The sequence below is a fragment of the Bison bison genome, unplaced genomic scaffold, assembly GCF_000754665.1.
Source record: "Bison bison bison isolate TAMUID 2011002044 unplaced genomic scaffold, Bison_UMD1.0 scf7180017864163, whole genome shotgun sequence".
NCBI lineage: Eukaryota > Metazoa > Chordata > Mammalia > Artiodactyla > Bovidae > Bison > Bison bison.
The window spans coordinates 4,503,709-4,524,141 of NW_011494735.1; the positions used below are offsets into that span (position 1 = coordinate 4,503,709).

The 20,433-nt window shown below is 39.9% G+C and overlaps 1 protein-coding gene across 1 annotated transcript in view; it reads left to right on the top strand.

Moving 5' to 3' along the window:
• Window positions 1-19,013, top strand: part of CPM (carboxypeptidase M) — a 75,250-nt gene extending 56,237 nt beyond the window's left edge. The window contains exons 7-9 of the mRNA XM_010841556.1: window positions 2,731-2,883; window positions 13,695-13,843; window positions 15,922-19,013. Of these exons, the coding sequence (XP_010839858.1) occupies window positions 2,731-2,883; window positions 13,695-13,843; window positions 15,922-16,164 (545 nt within the window). The 3' untranslated portion in view covers window positions 16,165-19,013. The remainder of the gene's footprint in view (window positions 1-2,730; window positions 2,884-13,694; window positions 13,844-15,921) is intronic.
• Window positions 19,014-20,433: the final 1,420 nt, after the last annotated feature.

Below are 20,433 nucleotides of genomic sequence, written 5' to 3' on the forward strand. Positions count from 1 at the left end.
TTTCATGGCTGCAGTCACCATCTACAGTGATTTTGGAGCCCAGAAAAATAAAGTCTGACACTGTTTCTACTGTTTCCCCATCTATTTCCCATGAAGTGATGGGACCGGATGCCATGATCTTCGTGTTCTGAATGTTGAGCTTTAAGCCAACTTTTTCACTCTCTACTTTCACTTTCATCAAGTGGCTTTTTAGTTCCTCTTCACTTTCTGCCATAAGGGTGGTGTCATCTGCATCTCTGAGGTTATTGATATTTCTCCCGGCAATCTTGATTCCAGCTTGTGTTTCTTCCAGTCCAGCGTTTCTCATGATGTACTCTGCATATAAGTTAAATAAACAGGGTGACAATATACAGCCTTGACATACTCCTTTGGGTCTTTTCAGATGAGTCAGTTCTTCACATCAGGTGGTCAAAGTATTGGAGTTTCAGCTTCAGCCTCAGTCCTTCCAATGAATATTCAGGACTGATTTCCTTTAGGATTGACTGGTTTGATCTTGCAGTTCAAGGGACTCTCAAGAGTCTTCTCCAACACCATAGTTCAAAATCATCAATTCTTTGATGCTCAGCTTTCTTTATGGTCCAACTGTCACATCCATATATCACTAATGGAAAAACCATAGCTTTGACTAGACAGATCTTTGTTGGCAAAGCACTGTCTCTGCTTTTTAATATGCTATCTAGGTTGGTCATGGCTTTTCTTCCAAGGAGCAAGCATCTTTTAATTTCATGGCTTCAGTCACCATCTGTAGTAATTTGGGAGCCCCCCAAAATAAAGCCTCTGTTTCTACTGTTTCCCCTTCTATTTGCCATAAAGTGATGGGACCAGATGTCATGATCTTAGTTTTCTGAATGTTGAGTTTTAAGCCAACTTTTTCACTTTCCTCTTTCACTTTCATCAAGTGGCTTTTTAGTTCCTCTTCACTTTCTGCCATAAGGGTGGTGTCATCTGCGTATCCGAGGTTATTGGTATTTCTTCCAGCAATCTTGATTCCAGCTTGTGCTTCATCCAGCCTGGCATTTCGCATGATGTGCTCTGCATATCAGTTAAATAAACAGGGTGACAATATATACAGCCTTGATGTACTCCTTTCCCAATTTGGAACCAGTTTGTTGTTCCATGTCCAATTTAACTGTTGCTTCTTGACCTGCATACATATTTCTCAGGAGGCAGGTCAGGTGGTCTGGTATTCCTATCTCTTTAAGAATTTTCCATAATTTGTTGTGATCCACACAGTCAAAGGCATTGGCGTAGTCAGTGAAGCAAATGTAGATGTTTTTCTGGAACTCTCTTGCTTTTTCAATGATCCACCAGATGTTGGTTCCTGTGCCTTTTCTAAATCCAGCTTGAACATCTGAAAGTTCATGGTTCACATACTGTTGAAGCCTGGCTTGGAGAATTTTGAGCATTACTTTGCTAGCATGTGAGATGAGTGCAGTTGTGCAGTCATGAACTCCTTATTGCCAAATTCAGAGTTAAATTGAAGAAAGTAGGGAAAACCAGTAGGCCATTCAGGTATGACCTAAATAAAATCCCTTACGATTATACAGTGAAAGTGACAAATAGATTCAAGGGATTAGATCTGATAGACAGAGTACCTGAAGAACTATGGACAGAGGTTCACGACATTGTACAGAAGGCAAGGATCAAGACCATTTCCAAGAAAAAGGAATGCAAAAAGGCAAAATGGTTGTCTGACAAGGCCTTACAAATAGCTGAGAAAAGAGTAAGCGAAAGGCAAAGGAGAAAAGGAAAGATATACCCATTTGAGTGCAGAGTTCCAAAGAATAGCAAGGAGAGATAAGAAAGCCTTCCTCAGCAATCAGTGGAAAGAAAGAGAGGAAAACAATAGAATGGGGAAGACTAGAGATCTCTTCAAGAAAATTAGAGATACCAAGGGAACATTTCATGCAAAGATGAGCACAATAAAGGACAGAAATGGTTTGGATCTAACAGAAGAGGTGGCAAGAATACACAGAACTATACAAAAAAGATCTTCATGACCCAGATAATCAGATGGTGTGATCACTCACCTAGAGCCAGACATCCTGGAATGTGAAGGCAAGTGGGCTTTAGGAAGTCTCACTACGAACAAAGCTAGTGGAGGTGATGGAATTCCAGCTGAGCTATTTCAAATCCTAAAAGATGATGCTGTGAAAGCGCTGCACTCAATATGCCAGCAAATATGGAAAACTCAGCAGTGGCCACAGGACTGGAAAAGGTCAGTTTTCATTCCAATCCCAGAGAAAGGCAGTGCTGAAGAATGTTCAAACTACCACATAATTGCACTCATCTCACACGCTAGTGTATACTTATTTTCACAGAATAAATGTGTTTATGAAAGGCTTGTAGAAATATTTTAAAAGAAATCTCACTCTAGTTTCTCTCTGTTTAAAATGTAATTTAGGAAAGAAATGTAATATGAAGAATCCTTTTTGTAGTTGTGATTTTTGAAAATACCCTTCCCTTACTCCTCAGTTGATCTGGATGCATAGATGAACATCAGTCAGCTCTGATTCAGTTACCCATATGGGAATATTTAGGATTGCTTGGTCATGTCTGGATAATAAAATGTCAAGCTGTAGTTGTACGTGCCAATATGTCAAATTCATCTTTTCCTGTTTACATTTACTGTCATTGCAACTGTCTGATTCACATGTCTCCAAGGTATATGATACTTGTCTTCACTCCAACTTCATACTTTTTAAAAGATTTAAATATGTTTGTGTTTAGGTGGAATGCAAGATTACAACTACGTCTGGGCCCAGTGTTTTGAAATTACGTTGGAGCTGTCATGCTGTAAATATCCTCGCAAGGAGAAGCTTCCAGGCTTCTGGAAGGATAACAAAGATTCGCTGATTGAATATATAAAACAGGTGCACATAGGTTTGTAAGATTTTCTTATTAATTCATATTATCATAAAATATAGCATCTGGCAAAACCTTTGGGTTGAGAAAATGCAAGCCCCTATTTCTGTTTTCTGGGTCTAGCCTCATTTTTAGTACCAAAACTAACGGTTCAGAATTCTCTCTGCATGAGCATCTGCAGCATATGAAAAATGCAGCACCCATCAGCTCATGTAAGAGAAAGGATAGTGTGTGTTACTTTAATATGGAGATGTAAAATCCAGAGTACTTCTAATTTTACATGTTGAATGACCTGGCAAAAGATCAATAAAACAGGCTGTAACTCTGTTACATCATCACCCATTTAGAAAGAAGCCAAGTTTGCTTGTCATTTGCCATTTAATACCACAGATCCAGAGAATGTTGGACCTGCCATTTTACATTTTTTCCTAGAACTGGTGGTGACCTAGCACCATTGGCTTCAACCCCTCCCGCCTCTCAACTGTGCCAAATGACCAGGCACTGGGAGTCTTTGCAGCCTGTTTTTTTGATGCCTGTCTGACCTTTATGACAGATGAGCGGACGGTGTGAGAAAAGCAGTCATTTCTCAGACATGTGCAACAGACTCACCAGGAGGGTTTGTTAAAACATGGATTGCCAGGCCCATCCTCAGAGTTTCTGATTTAGTGGGTCTGGAATGATGGACATCTTCCCTGGTGATGCGGATGCTGCAGGTCCAGCGACTACTCTTTGAAAACCATTGCATGAGAACAGCACATCGCTTGTGGTGATGGTGGAACCTTGGGCAGGGTGTGGAAGGCTCTTCTGCATTGCCCGTGGTATTTTTCTCCATTCAGAACAGTTGGGGGAAGCAAAGCATCAAGAATTCGAGTAACGGTTATGCTACCATATGAAACCAAAAGTGGAGTGTGTGTGTGTTGAAGAAGTTTTCATCATGGACCTATTGCATAATTGCAGAATTCCTGGATTTTCTGCATGCTTCACACCAAAGCTTCCCATCTGCTGCAAAGAGATGGGGTAGTTGAGGGGTACAGGGCTGAGCGCAGGGACAATCAGAAGCTTCTCCTGGCCATACATCCCGAACATGGATATTCCTTCCCCCTTTCATACTTGACCCCCAACCGCTTGCCATCCCAAAACACAAGTACAGAAAGATTATGTATTTTTTAATATTTATTTTTATTTATTTGGCTGCACTGGGTCTTAATTGTGGCACGCAGGATCTTTAGTCGTGGCATGCGAACTCTTGTGTGCATGTGGGGTCTAGGCCCCCTGCATTGGGAGCACAGAGTCTTAGCCACTGGACCACCCAGGAAGTTCCCAGAAATAATATTTTTGAATTGGCAGGACTGCATCTAACTGGCTGAGACATTAATGGAGTAGGTTGATGGGGGATATTACAAAATGTAGTATTACCAGCATCTTAGTGTACTTTAACCAGCATCTTAATAATTTTTATTGAGCTTATTATTGGGTCTTTTTCCTTTTTCATTATGTCACCAGACTCTGTTCTGGTGTTTCTCCTTTTGACTTTCTTCACAAGGCACATTTCTACTTTGGCTGTAGCTTCTACCTATACCAATCTTTTAGTGTAAACTCTAAAAATTCCTCCTTTAGAAGAGTAAAACTGGGAATGCGACGGAACACAAAATACACTCTATGAATTTCAGACTAGCTGGAAAGATTACGGTACTACTGGGCCCCATTAAGGTGGGCTCTGAAATATAATGCTGAAATAATATTGTCAGCGAAGGAGCTTTGTAAACTGTTAAATAACATACAAATTATGGCCTAAGCATTATTGTTATTAATTTAAAGCATTTACAAGTCCATTTAACTAGATTTTATAAAGAGTATTCATCTATCTGCGTGTCCCTAAAATCAGATGTGCACAGATCACTTAAACCTATGTATTAATGTATATTAATACATCAACACTGCCCCCTTGTGGTGTAAGACAGGTGTTTGTTTGTTTTCCTCCCTAGTTTAATAATGAAACCCTATTTCAAAATACTTTTTTTTTTTTTTACTTTACAATATTGTATTGGTTTTGCCATACATCAACATGCATCCGCTGTACTGATACAGCATGGTTACTCTTACCTGATAGAGAGGTTCTCTCCATATTGGTGCCGAGTGGGAAGCCAAAGAGTATGTTTGTGGATAATGGAAACAAACATTTCTTTACCATTATTGCTCTGGTTTAAGAAAATTATTGAGGTTTGTCAAGGTGCATCACATTCATTGGTTCAGTTTCACCACTTGCTATGATGCTAAGATCTGAGATTTCCAGGTGGGTCAAAGACTCTGGTAAGTCGTCCTGGTCTGGGAAGGAAAGGCCTCTTGCTCTAACGGAAGAACCTAGTCTAGAGCAGAGGTCCCCAACCAATGCAATGTGCTTGACTCATACCAAAACCATCCCTCCACCCCTGGTCTGTAGAAAAATTGTCTTCTATGAAACCTGTCTGTGGTGATGAAAGGGTTGAGGACCACACTGGTCTAGAGGGCAGGAGCCTGGGTAAAGCCTAAGCTGTTCTGTTATCTGCCTGTGTGAAATCTTGCCAAGTCACTTGCCTCGACTGTTTTTAGTCAACTGATAGCTGGGACTAACAGCATACGCCTTGCCTCACCCCAGCTTATTCTAAGGTTCTGATTGGTCGTTCTTTCAATTAAATCTCACCTCCAACCTCAGTCTAAACTCAGGCTCTTTGTTGCTGTGTCGTCAAGCTTAAGAGGGTTGACCAGGCTCAGGCTGAGATGAGGGTAAGGCAGACATTAAGGTGAGTCTGAATTCTAGGGACCTGGAATGTCCCAAATGTTCCCTCTCTGGGGAGAAGTAAAGATGAGCAAGACATAACATTATCTGCTGCTGTCCTCTCCCCTGAACTCCTTAGAGCAGAGCTGAATCCAGAGGTTAGGGGATGCCCACAGCACCCAGAAACCTAGGCCCAGCAACCTGGGCCCGAGAGAATCTGGTATGTGCTGAGTGCCAGAAGCCTGAGAGACACGGATAATGCATCTGTCATGGGATCCAAAGTCAGTGACACCTGTGCTCATCAGGTGGGGACAGGGGAATGAACAGTCCCCTGAAAACCACCAGCTCAGACTGCGCTCTGGCCAGTTCTTGCCCAGAATGTGCTTTTCATCCACGGAACTTGATACATCCCCAAGGGATGTACATTTATTTCTCCCCCTCATTTCCAGGTGTGGCCACAAAATTTAAGTCTCAGATTTCATTCTCCTTTGCCTATTACATGAACTTTTTTCAAAATTTTGCCTTTTGTTCTCCTGATGTCATAGTGCTGACTTTTATCTGAAAATCTTTGGATCTACTGGTCTTTTTAATTTTTTCCCCATTTTCAATTTTAACATATCAAAATAAATCATCTCTTTTGGTAAAACAATCACTTGTAAGTGAAAAGTTTGGCGGTGCCTGGACAGAGTATTGAACAGACATATAAGATCAAAAGGTAGCTTACAATTGGCTGGTGGTATGGGGTTATCCTCTAATAGAAATTCTGTAGTTAAGCATGGTCTGTGTTTGTTCGTAACAGTGATGTTCAGATATTCCCAACTTGAACTACTGTCTCTAGGTTTGGGTAAGGGGTATATAGAAATGAATCTTTTAATCTTTAGAGGACATTGAATGAAAGTCAAACTCAAATATGAAGACTTTAGCAACTGACCTGAATCCAAATTACTCTTCGTTTCCCCGTACTTGAGGATAGGCAGACTATAGGTCCCTGGAAATCTTTCTTCAGTTTCACAGATGATATAGGGGGGCTGTGTGGGTATCTAAGGTCATCCAAAAACACTGTTCATAGGCTGTCAAAAAATTCAGATCTGTTCTGTTAAAGCGTAACAACCATTTCCAGCCAAGAAGGAAATGCTAACTTTTTTTAAATTTGAAGTATAATTGATTTACAATGTCTTAATTTCTGCTGAACAGCAAAGTGACTCAGTTTTATATATGTATATATAACACATAGTTTTATATATTTTTTATATTCCTTTCTGATTTATCACAGGATATCGAATATAGTTCCTGGTAGGACCTTGTTGTTTATCCATTCTAGACAGCTTGCATCTGCTAATCCCCAACCCCCAGGACATCCCTGTCCCACCACCTACCCCCTGGCAACTGTTCTGTCTGTGGTCTGCATGTATGTACAACATCTTCTTTATCCATTCATCTGCCAAAGGACATTCATGTCTTGACCTTTGTGAATAGTGCTGTTAACACAGGGATACATGTATCTTTTTGAATTATAGTTTTGTCTGGATACATGACAGGGAGTGGGATTGCTGGATTATATAGCAATACTATTTTCAGTTTTTTGAAGCATCTGCATACTGTTTTCCATAGAGACTGCACCAACTTACATTTCTATCAACACTGTAGGCAGGTTTCCTTTTCTCCATACCCTCTCCAGCATTTGTTATTTGCAGACTTTTTAATGATGGCCATTCTAACCAGGGTGCTGCTGCTAAGTTGCTTCAGTCGTGTCCGACTCTGTGCAACCCCATAGATGGCAGCCCACCAGACTCCCCCGTCCCTGGGATTCTCCAGGCAAGAACACTGGAGTGGGTTGCCATTTCCTTCTCCAATGCATGAAAGTGAAAAGTGAAAGTGAAGTCGCTCAGTCCTGTCCAACTCTTAGAGACCCCATGGACTGCAGCCTACCAGGCTCCTCCATCCATGGGATTTTCCAGGCAAGAGTACTGGAGTGGGGTGCCATCGCCTTTTCTGTAACCAGGGTGAGATGGTATCTAATTGTAGTTTTGATTTGCATCCTTTTATGCCTGTTGGCCATCTGTACGTCATCTTTGGAGAACTGTCTAGTTCTGCCCATTTTGTTAAATCTTTTTGAGTTGTATGAGCTGTTTATATAGGAGGTTTAGTCACTAGGTCGTGTCTGACTCTTGTGACCCCATGGACTGTAGCCTGCCAGGCTCCTCTGTCTATGGGATTCTCCAGGCAAGAATACTGGAGTGGGTTGCCATTTTCTTCTCCAGGGTATCTTCCCGACCCAGGAATTGAACCCAGGTCTCCTGCATTGCAGGCAGATTTTTTACCAACTGAGCTATAAGGGAAGCCCTGCTGTTTATATATTCTGGAGATTAATCCTTTGTCAGTCGCATCATTTGTAAATATTTTCTCCCAGTCGTCTTTTCGTTTATGATTTCCCTTGCTGTGCAAAAGCTTATAGTTTGATTAGGTCCCATTTGTTTTTGTTTTTATTTCTATTGACTTGGGAAACTTAAGAAAACTGCTATGATTTACATCAGAGAATGTTTTGCCTATGTTCTCTTCTAGGAGTTTTATAGTGTCATGTTTTATGTTTAAGTCTTTAAGACATTTGGAGTTTATTTCTGTGTATGGTGTGTGTTCTAACTTCATTAATATACATGCAGCTGTCCAGCTTTCCCGACACCACTTGCTAAAGAGACTGTCTTTTCTCCATTGTATATTTCTTTTGTCTCCTTTGTTGAAGATTGACCATAGGTTGGTGTGTTTATTTCTGGGCTCTCAGTTGTGTTCCATTGATCTATATGTCTGTTTTTGTGCCAGTACCATGCTGTTTTGATTACTGTTTGCTGATTATTTTAAAGTACCATGGAATTTTTTTCTTGGTATATTCTGCCTTGCATCCTGAATCTTGTTAAACTTTTTTATATTGGAGTATAGCCAATCAACAATGTTGTGATAGTTTCAAACATCCTGAGTCTTATTCTAGCATTATCTGAGATGTTAAAGGATGGTATAAAGTCAATTTCAAAGATAGCTTACTTTTCTATGAGCTTTGGGGGTTTTTTTTTTTTTTTTTTGGTTTTGAAGAAGATGAAAAATACAAAAGATGCCAACACACATACTGCCAGTACCACAAGCTATCTTGCGTAAATGCAGATTTTCCAAGTGGTAGGAAGACTATGAGCTAGTTCAGAGCCCTAAGGAAGGAAGATCTAAGCAGAGCTTCTTTCCTCACATATTCTTGCTCCTGAGGAACAAAGTTGAATTGAGATCCCAGCAATTTATGTAGTATATCTATTCAACTTCAGACTTACATAGCTGGGGTCTTTCTATTCCTTTGTATCATTTTTCTTATCCAAATAAGAAAGAGAAGGATTAAGAAACGGATTAATATTTGTTGAGCCTCCTCTTGTATTTGATCTTCATGACAATCCTGGAAGGTATATACATATTATGCCCATTTTTTGGTGATGGAATTGAGGCTTGGGAATGTTTAGTGACTTGGGACGTGATGGAAATCTCTCTTCAAAAAAACAGTGCCACCGAAATTCAATGAATAAATACAGAATCAGGTTACTAAATTATGACTGATGTTTAACAGTTGAGTACTACCTGAAGATTAAAGGATACATATGACCCTTGAACAACACATGTATGAACTGCATGAATGCACTTATATGCGTGGGGTGGAGTGGGGGACTGGTTTTGTTTTTTCACTAAATATGTACTCTAGTACAATTCATGGTTGGTGGACTCTGCCAGTGCTGAGAGAGCAAACCATAAAGCTGTATGTGGATTTTCAACTGTGTGGAGGGTTGATGTCTCTAACACTTGCATTGTCCAAAGGTTAGCTCTAGTAGGAATAAGTATAAATGGAACCTATTTTTTTTTAAATGCAAAAGAGGAAAAAATCAAAGTGGATATTTACATTTGATTACATTGAAAAAAAAATGAGAAGGAAATATGGAATTCAATAACTTTTATCTTTGTGGCCTCTTCTCATTTATGTCATTAAGATAACATTTGTCAACAAAGTAGACAAACTGAGATGGGAAAACATGATTTAAAATGAGTGGAGTCTTAAAATATATATGGCCTTTTATTAATTGTATTCTTGAAATTTCAAGGTGTCAAGAATACTCCTTGGTCTAATGTACCATTTAAAGTCTATGTTTCCTTATTGATTCTCTAACCGATCTGTTCGGTGATGAAAGTGGGGTATTAAAGTCCCCTACTATTACTGTCAATTTCTCCTCTTATGGCTGTTGGTATTTCCCTTATATATTGAGGTGGTCCTAGGCTGGGTGCCTATATGTTCACAATTGTCATATCTTCTTAGATTGGTTCCTTGATCATTGTGTAGTGTCCGTCTTTGTCTCTTACAACAGTCTATTTCCACCATTCTGTCTTCCGGCTTACTCATCCGTTCTTCTGCCTGTTACTCCATTGATTCCTTCTAGGGTACTGTTTCATTTCAGTGATTGTGATTTTTGATCTCTTTGTTCTTTAGTTCTAGCTTTTCGTTGAACATTTCTTGTATCTTCTCAATCTATGCCTCCATTCTTCTTCTGAGATCTTGGATTATCTTTTCTATCATTACTCAGAATTCTTTTTCAGGTAGATTGCCTATCTCCCCTTCAAGTAGTTTTTGTCCTGGCATTTTACCTTGTTCATTCATCTGGGACATAGTTCTCTGCCATTCTGTCTGATTTTCTGTGATTGCAGCCTCCATTCAACAGGCTGCAAGGTTGTAGCTCTTCTTGCTTCTGCTGTTGGCCTCCTGGTAGATGAGGCTGTTTAAGAGGCTTGTACAGGCTTCGAGGTGTGAGGGACTGATTTTTGCCCATTGGTGGGTAGATATGAGTTTTGTCCCTCTGGTGGGCAGGGCTGTGTCAGGGGGTGTGGTTAGTGGGCAGCTGTGTGCTCAAGAAGATATTAAACAGTCTGTCTGCTGATGGGTGAGGGATTATTTGGCCTGAGGCTTCCCAACATTGGCGCCTACAGGCTTTTGGGTGGGGACAAGTCTTGGTGAGAAAATGGCAGCCTTCCAGAGGGCTCGTGCCAATGAAAACTCCCCAGAACTACCACTGCCAGTGTCCCTGTCCCCGCAGTGAGCCACAGCCATCACCCCCACCTCCACAGTAGACCCTGCAATACTGGCAGGTAAGTCTGGCCCAGTCGATTATTTGGTCTTTGCTTTTTTCCTGGGTCCTGGTGCATATGAGACCCTGTGCGTGCCTGCCAATAATGGAATTTTTGTTTCCCCTAGTTTTGTGGAATTCCTGCTATCAAACCCCACTGGCCTTGAAAGCTAGATTCTCTAGGGACGACTCCTCTCCATTGCCCAACTCCCAGGCTGGGGAGCCTGATATGGAGCTCAGAACTTTCAATCCTATAGAACCTCTGTGGTATAATCATTTTCCAGCCTATGGGTCACCCACCCAACGTGTATGGGATTTGGTTTTATCAGGATTGTACCTCCCACCTACTGTCTCATTGTGGCTTCTTCTTTTTCTTTGAAGGTAGGGTATCTCTTGGTAGATTCCAGGGTTTTTTTTTTGTCAGTGGTGTTTCCATAAGAGGTGAGCTCTTGTCCTTCTACTCCACCATCTTGTCTCCTCTCTAATAACAGTGAATTTAAATGTGCAGTTCTAAAGGTTAGAAGTTCAATACCAGTCTCACTGGGCTAAAGTCCAGGTGTCAGCAGGACTGGTTCCTTCCAGAGACTCTTGAAACACATAGCTTTGAAAATGAGGGGGCATGCATCCATGAGACCCACAAAGCTATAGCAAACTGAAAAACAGTTCTTCAAGGAATCACACAGACTTACCTGGCTATCCCCCAGGACCTAGTGCTAAGGCAGCTGATGGAAAAGTGCCCAGTCTTTCTGTGAAAGAAGCCTAGTTGCCTGTCTGAAAGCTTCAGCCGGAGGGGCAGTCATTTCATTTAACACATATCTAGGGGTCAGCTGAAATACTCTCCAGAGATGGAGGCTGCCATCTTTGCCCTGTCCCTCCACCTCCCTGCAGGATCCCAGTGTCTCCTGGAAAGGAGTTTGTGCACTTGTCTGGTGCCCTGTTTTCTACAGTTGCCACCCAGGGGCCACCCCTTCATTTCCTGGTTCTGTTTGACCAGCAGGGCTTGTGTTGATGGATCCCACAGGACTGTAACAAACAGAAAAGGAGTTCTTAACCAGCTACACCCAGGACACAGTGGGAGAGGCAGCAGTAAAAGCAGTCTTTTGGTGAAAGAGGACTATTAGTTTATCTTCATAGTTGTGGCCTAAGGAGCAGGCTTCTAATTAAATTTACATCTAGTGGCTGACTACAATCATCTCTAGATGTCATTGGGCACCATCTTCACTCTCAACTTGTCTTCAAGAAAGGAGCTTGTATACCCATCTAGCCCCTTGGCTTTTGTGGCTACTACCCAGAGAACACTTTCTTTGATAGCCTGATTCTCACGAGTTCAAAGAGATGATATCAAACAAAGAAATGGTTCTTAACTGGCTATCACCGCAGGGCTCAGTGCAAAGGCAATAGATAGAAACACTCATCTCCCAGCCTTCCCTGAAAGAGAGATATTTGTATACCTTCAAAGCTGCTGTCTGAGGGTTTGGCTTCCAGTACACCTGAACCTTTGTGCAAAATATTCCCCTTTGAGACACTAACAGGTCTTGGCATACTCTCAACTACGGGAGTCATTAAGACTAAAGTAAGCAGCTTGGGTAATCACAAAGATTTGAGACAAAACCCAGAGCTGGGGCAGGGTTGAATAGTAAGTTCATCTCTTACATGAACCCACTCCTTCAAGACTGGGAGTGATAGTTGTTTTATCTAATGCATATAAACCAACACAGTGTCAGCACAGAGAACTACATTCCAAATCAAAGAACAAGATAAAACCCCAGAAAAGAGCTTAATGAAATAGAGGTAAGTGATGTACATGATAGAGTTCAAAGTAGTGGTCATAAAGATGCTCACTGAGTTCAGCAGAACTATGCATGAACAAAATAATTTCAATAGAAAGAAAATATAAGAAAGTACCAAATAGAAATCATGGAGCTTAAAAATACAGTAGAGGGGTTCAACAACACACTAGATGAGACAGGAGAAAGGTAAGTAAATCCAAAGACAGGACAATGGAATTCATCCAATCAGAGCAGCAAAAAGAAAAAGAATGAAAAAGAGTGAAGACGTGTTAAAGAACTTATGTGACAACATCAAGCAGACCAACATTTACATTATAGGAGTCCCCGAAGGTGCAGAAACAGAAAACTTACTTGAAGGAAAAAAAAGGCTCAAAAGTTCCCTAGCCTGGAACTTCCTAGAAGGAAGCAGACATCCAGATCAAGGAAACCTGGAGAATTCCAAATAAACCAAAAGAGACCCACATCAAGACATATTGTAATTAATATGTCAAAAGTTAAAGACAAATAAGAGACATCACCTTACCCCTGTTAGAATGGCTGTTGTCAAAAGACAAGAAGTAACAAGTGTTGGCAAGGATGTGGAGAAAAGAGAACCCTTCTGCACTATTGATAGGAATGTAAATTGGTGCAGCACTATGGAAACAGTATGGAGCTTCTAAGAAAAACTAGAAATAGAACTACTGTATGATCCAGTAATTCTACTTAAGGGTATTTATCCAAAAGAAATGGAAGCAACTTAATCAGATGGATAAATAGATACAGAAAATGTGGTATGTTGAAATAAGTCCTGGGGAGGTAGTGTACAGCATGGTAAATATAGTTAATACTGTATGGTATACTTGAAATTTGATAAGAAAGTAAAATAAAAGTTATCATCACAAGAAAAAAGTGTAACTATGTTAACTGAGCATATTTTGGTGAATATTTCACAGTACATACATATATTTAGCAATGTTGTATACCTAAAGCTAATATATTTTTATTTTATCTCAATTTTTTTTTTTAAAGTTTACCATCCCTCCTCAAATACTCTATTAACTCAGAATAGCTAATAAATATTGGGCTTATTTTTCTTAAACAATTATAAGATTTTTTTTCTTATGCCATAAAATGTGGTGTTAACACAATTCTTTTTTTGTCTTGCAGGTGTAAAGGGCCAAGTTTTTGATCAGAACCAGACTCCATTATCCAATGTAACTGTAGAAGTCCAAGACAGAAAACATATCTGCCCCTATAGAACCAACAAATTTGGAGAGTATTACCTCCTCCTCTTGCCTGGATCCTATGTAATAGAGGTAAGTATACAATGCTAGTTACTGTTATTAAAATACTATAGAACTCAATACTTACTCACCTAGAAAGGATGTAAAAGTAAGTCTGGAATATGCAAAAGGAGATCCATCAGTACAGAATAAAAAGTCAGTGTCAGATCTGCATCTGTCAGAGGGAGAGCGTAAAATGGCAATAATAAAAACAAACTCAAAATCATGTTTCTTCCCCAACTGGAAATTTTTAAAATAGAAGCCAGATCACATTTCTCGTGATAAAAAATGGAACAAACCCTATAACAACAACCAACATAGTCAAAGTTCTTCCAAGCTTCATGAAATACCAGTTTAACACCTATTCCATGAACTGATTGGGACACAAGTTCCTTAGGATTCATTACAAATAAAATGTGATCCACAAAGTCTACCAGCATATTAAGTGACACGTATTTTTGCAGCCTTCTCATAAGCAGATGAAGGTCAGTTTTTCAATCAATCCAAGTAAAATTCCAGATTTTAATTCTATTTAGATGAATGGTTCTGAGGCTTTTCTTCTGTAAGGATACATGGCCTAGTTTGAGGCTGAGTGGGTTTATACAAATCAACTAAATGAATAAGTAGCTTGTGCCTCTTCCTTTTTGACGTGGCTTTATCTAGAATGTCAAGTTATATCTAGTTTGTTTAGTGGGTCTAATGCCAGCCATAGCATACCTTCCATACAGAGCTATTCCTGAGAAGGTAGTCATTTATTCTGTAGTAAAAACTGGCTTTGTAGTTACTTTGTCTTTAGGACATAAAAAAAAGGCATGATTTTCAGTTTGTAAAACTCTGTAGGATTAAAAACTCCCGCTCCAGAAAGTGAAAGAAAGTGAAAGTGAAGTCGCTCAGTCGTGTCCGACTCTTTGCGACCCCGTGGACTGTAGCCCACCAGGCTTCTCCGTCCATGGTATTTTCCAGGCAAGAATACTGGAGTGGGTTGCCATTTCCTTCTCCAGGGGATGTTCCCGATCCAGGGGTTATCCCCAAAGTGCCCAGCACACATCCTTTTCTTGAGTGTCTCTCCTCCTACCGAGGAGATAGACAGAACTGGAAAGACCCAACTCACTGTGAATCTTTGCCTAAAAAAGGCCCTTTTTTTCCTGGGACATTTTCATTATATGAAAAAAAAAGGGTTTTCCTTGTGGTGAATCTAAATTGTTTTTATGCAATCCCATAAATAAGCCACATCTTAGATATATGTATACGTATAACAGGTTCACTTTGCTGTACACCTGAAACTAAACTTGTAAATCAACTGTACTCTAATAAAATTTAAAGTTATAAATTGTTGATTTCCAATTAGTTAGACTAACACAGCACAAATCAGCTTTCGTTACTAACTCTAGGACAAAAGGCGAAGGTAAGACTGTGGAAGCAGAGATGAATAACTAAATACAGGCTAGTTAGTGGTCATGTAAATGTTATTCCCCATTCTCTTCTCCCTCTACCATATATAATGAAAGCATTTCTCAGTAAATAACAGTCCATAGTTTAGCATTTGTCGTTATTTTCCTGATCATTTCCTCCACCAAAAAGATAAATCTAGCTGAAGATTCAGATTCATGGACAAAACCAGGTAAAATCAAAGCTTTTTAAGGAAGCAATAACATTATACATATACAGAAATATATAAAATCAGTTTCAGGAAAATGGAATAAATTTGAGAAAAGATTTCCACTTATAAATAATCTTGATTCCGAATCAGGATAGTAAGTAGAGATTGGGACAAAGAGAAACAGTCAACTCTTTTACCTTTGCAATCCGTGATAAATGATGGGGACAGAAATCAGTCTGTTGCTTTTGAATTCTGACATCTCCAGATAAAGGAACTGTCTTTATTTCACTTTGTAATTCTCGGCAACGGCATTAACAACAGTACTCCGTATCAACAGGATAATTCATTCAGCAAGCAGGACTGAAGCTGTTTTTAACACCCGGGGAGACCTGGCAGGTTGTTACATGTGTTTCATAAAGGCTGCATTTTAGTGGTGGATATCAGTGTTTTCAGTGCTGGCACCACAAAACATCTGAAATCACTCAGATAACTGTTTCTCGTTTCCTCTCAGGTTACAGTCCCTGGACATGATCCACATCTCACAAAGGTGACTATTCCCCCCAAATCCCAGAACTTCAGTGCTCTTAAAAAGGATATTTTACTTCCATTCAGAGGGCAATTGAATCATATCTCAGAATCAAATCCTTTATGTCCCAGGATTCCTCTTTACAGTGAACTGCAAGGCCACTCAGCTGCAACAAAACCCAGTCTGTTCTTATTTTTAGTGACTCTTTTTCACATATTGTTCAAATAAAGCAAAATGTGAAACTCAACCCCCATCATCACCTGGAATCAGGGATTAATCATGCCAGGTTACTGCAACTCTTAACTCCCTCTGTGGGACCTTGATTGGATAAACTCCATGATCCTTCCCTAAGAAGAGAAATGTTTGTTTTCAAATCCTGCAATGAGCAATGTATGGTGATAATGAAAGGAATGATTTAGTCTTAATATGGAAGATACCTGCCCATCAAGTACTGCTCACTTACACTTAATCTTGAAGTGGTCTTAGAAATTTATAAGAAGTTAAACTTGAGAAGCTAAAAAAAGTTCCTGCAAGGGGAAAAAAAAGAAAACTAATTTTGTATACAGCCAGCCATTTGAATATAAGCGATGAAGATGAATATTTATTGATTACCTATTACATACATGAGTCGGGAAGATCCCCTGGAGGAGGAAATGGCAATCCACTCCAGTATTCTTGCCTGAAAAATCCCATGGACAGAGGAGCTTGGCGGGGCTACAGTCCAAAAGGTGGCAGAGTTGGACACAGCTGAGTGAGCATATAGCATACTATTAAGACATGCAAGACCTTGCCATGGGTGCTCTGTATGAAGAGATGGTGCCATATATAATTTTCAGTACAGGGAGAAATGATATAGGACTGGGAATATTAAGTTCTGCCAATGTTCTAAGGAAATGTAAGAGAAAATAGGCAACCATGTCCCAGAAGCCCAAGAAAATACAGACCTGATGGGATGACAAATTTGTCTACAGAGCCCCCAAAATAATAGGTTAAGTAAGGGTCCCTGCCTTTCTGAAACCGGATGCCACAGTCCTCAGTTATGCTGATGATCCCCAAATGCCGGACTTCAGACTCAGGTCTGACTGCCCACTGGACACATCTACCTGGGTGTGACCCATAAATACCTCAAACTCATCATGTTGAAAAACTGTACATACTTTTCTCACCAGAGCTGCTTTTCCTCCTGCATTCTCTGTCTCAGTTACTGATAGCACCAAACTAAAAACCTGGAAGTCCCCCTTAATACCTCCTCCTGCTCCTTCATCCCCTCTATTCAGTCAGTCCCTGACTTTCATTTACAATAACAAATAACAAAGATTGTTATCAAATAACAATATGAAAGGAATTTTAAAGGATTCAAATTATTATTATTCAAATTCAAATATGAAATCATTCCTTTCACATGTTATCAAATAGCAAAGACTTCAAATAACAATAAAGATTGTTATTTGTGTTGACTGATTCTACGTTGTCTTGATGGCTACTAAGACCACCAGGTTTAGGCCATCATAACTCACCTGAACCACAGCAACAGCTTTACTGGTCTCTTGCTCCCAGCCTTCTCCTCTTCAAACGCAACCTCCATGTAGCACTAGGGAAAGGGGCTATAAAAACAATCAGCAATCAACTGCATGTAGTTCCTACACACAGAACGTGCCGTGAGTGTTCCCTGTGTCTGGCAGTGCCATTCTGACCCACTACATTTTCTTTCCCACTCCACCTTTAAACCTCAGTTAAGGCTGTCTATTGGGTGCAGAGTTTCTGTTTAAGGTAAGGAAGTTCTGAAAATAGTGATGATGGTTGTACAACGTTGTACAGTATTTAATGCCAGTGAATTGTATACTCAAACTGGTTAAAATGGTCTTATGTATAAAGATAGTAACTATTACATATTAAAACAATGTTTCATAAGGTGCTTTGTGATCATGTACTCTACAAAGTGAAGGTTTCAAGGCATACATGCTATGTAAATTACATCTTTCTTGTTGATGTGAAACTACAACAGAAATAAAGACTAGTCTGTTGAGAGTAAACAAAGAAAACTTAAAGATCGATGATTCCCTTTAAAAAAAAAAAGGAAACCTCAGTTCAGGTTTCAATCCCCTTGGGAAACCTTTGCTGACGGTTGTCCATTTCATTTCTCAGTTTCACTGCGCCACCCACTAATCCGTTGATCTGAGGACCCCTGCCTCTTTGCTCCCAAATTACACAGGTTACTTCTGTTATGGGACTTACCACACTGTATTATGAACTTCTACTTCCATGGCTGATTTTCTCTGGTAGAGTGTGAGGTCTTTGAGACCAAGGTCTACTTAATTTGTTTGGAAATTTTATTTATTCTCAAATCCTAGCACACGGTGAGAATTGAATAAATGAACTAAATGCTCCAGCAAACTGCTATACTTAAAACATTATATATACGAATTAGGTTAAGGGGGTCGGGCGGTTATCAAACAGAAAAATATAGCAACTGCGGTAAGCAGATTTCTGAGTGCTGTGTATTCCTCATGGAAAGTGAGTTGCTTTAGTTCTTAAATTGAAAGTTCTATATGATCTGGAAACAAAATATCTTTTCCTAGGGAATACAGAAAAACGAACATAGCATATTGTCTCACTGTAACAGGGAAAGTTGCTTATTGAGAAATTTGGTTCTTATTCTACACAGTGATAATACAGTTGATGCCTATTTTATGACTGATTTAGACAGGGTGGAAGGGGAGAAAATTTTGGTTCAAGAGAAAAAACTTCACAGCACCTAAAGCAGAAATTTGGGGAGACACTTTAATTTCATTACAGACTTTTACATTATATCACTGATAAGTAGACATTGTACTGTATTGATCATAAATTGTTATATCATACTTTAGCATATGAACAACTCCATAGCCTTTTATAGATGTTGCATAAGATGATTTTACAAGTTTTCTCAGTGACTTTCTTTTGTACTATAATTAAGAAATTAAAACATACAAATTGTCTAAGACTATAAAGTCTTGTTGGGTAGGGGCCATGACTACCTCTGAATTCAGTAAAAATCAGAATATTTCTGATTCTCAATAAAGAATTAATATTCCTATAAATAGTGCTGCTCTTTCCATTATGTTACTTTGAAAACACATACTTACACCAGTGTACAAAGTCCACATACCAGAAAGAACTGGTTGTCATCAAACAAAGCCTGGGAAAGACCAAATCTAATGACCTTTTATGAGGCAATAATATTGCAATAACTCTTCAAAGCCTAGATAGCCCTTCCAGGAGAGACATATATGACATATATGTTATATGACATATACTCATCCAAATTAGTTTGTGCATGGGGCAGATAATGGATGAAAAGTATGCCTGCTGCTGCTGCTGCTAAGTCACTTCAGTCATGTCCGACTCTGTGCAACCCCATAGATGGCAGCCCACCAGGCTCCCCTGTCCCTGGGATTCTCCAGGCAAGAACACTGGAGTGGGGTGCCATTTCCTTTCTGACACAAAAAATCAAACAAAAAAAAATCAGACAAAAAACATACCATATATACAAAAAAATCTTTGGAAAATTCCCAATGCATACTAATGTAGTAAAGGGTCTGAGAAATCATGCAGGAAAAAAGTGGATTCCTCCAACAGACTCATCCATGGAGCCTTTGCTTGAATAATTTAGGCTAGTGCCATCTCTTAGACGGAGAAGGCAATGGCACCCCACTCCAGTACTCTTGCCTGGAAAATCCATGGACAGAGGAGCCTGGTGGGCTGCAGTCCATGGGGTCGCTAAGAGTCAGGAACGACTGAGCGACTTCATTTTCACTTTTCACTTTCATGCATTGGAGAAGGAAATGGCAACCCACTCCAGTGTTCTTGCCTGGAGAATCCCAGGGACGGGGAAGCCTGGTGGGCTGCTGTCTATGGGGTCGCACGGTTCAGACACGACTGAAGCGACTTAGCAGCAGCAGCATCTCTTAGAACTGACTTATCTAGATTTCTAAACACATTTTGGGAAATGCTGATATAGTGAAGGGCCTTTTGTCCTAAATAATGTCTTATTGATTTCAAAGTGCTTTTGAAACACAGAAGAAGAATTTGCCTCTTCCAGGAATTGGAAAACTAATAGCCCTAACCCTCATTCCTTGATTGATGCAACCTCTTAACATTGAATTTCTAGTCATAGGGCAGAGAAGTTGGACGTAAGTGTCTATATGCCCCCTGAAACATGCTAAACAAATAATAGTTTAAATGAGACAAGACTGAGGAGGAACTAATTTATAGGTACCAATTTTTTAAAAGTGACAAGTGTCTCAATTTAAAAATAATAGTTTTTCTATTTTCAAAAGGAAAAGAAAGAGCTTCCCTGGTGGCTCAGCTGGTAAAGCAGCTGCCTGCAACATGAGAGACCTGGGTTCGATCCCTGGGTCAGGAAGATCCTCTGGAGAAGGAAATGGCAACCCACTCCAGTACTCTTGCTTGGAAAATTCCATGGATGGAGGAGCCTGGTAGGCTACAGTCCATGGG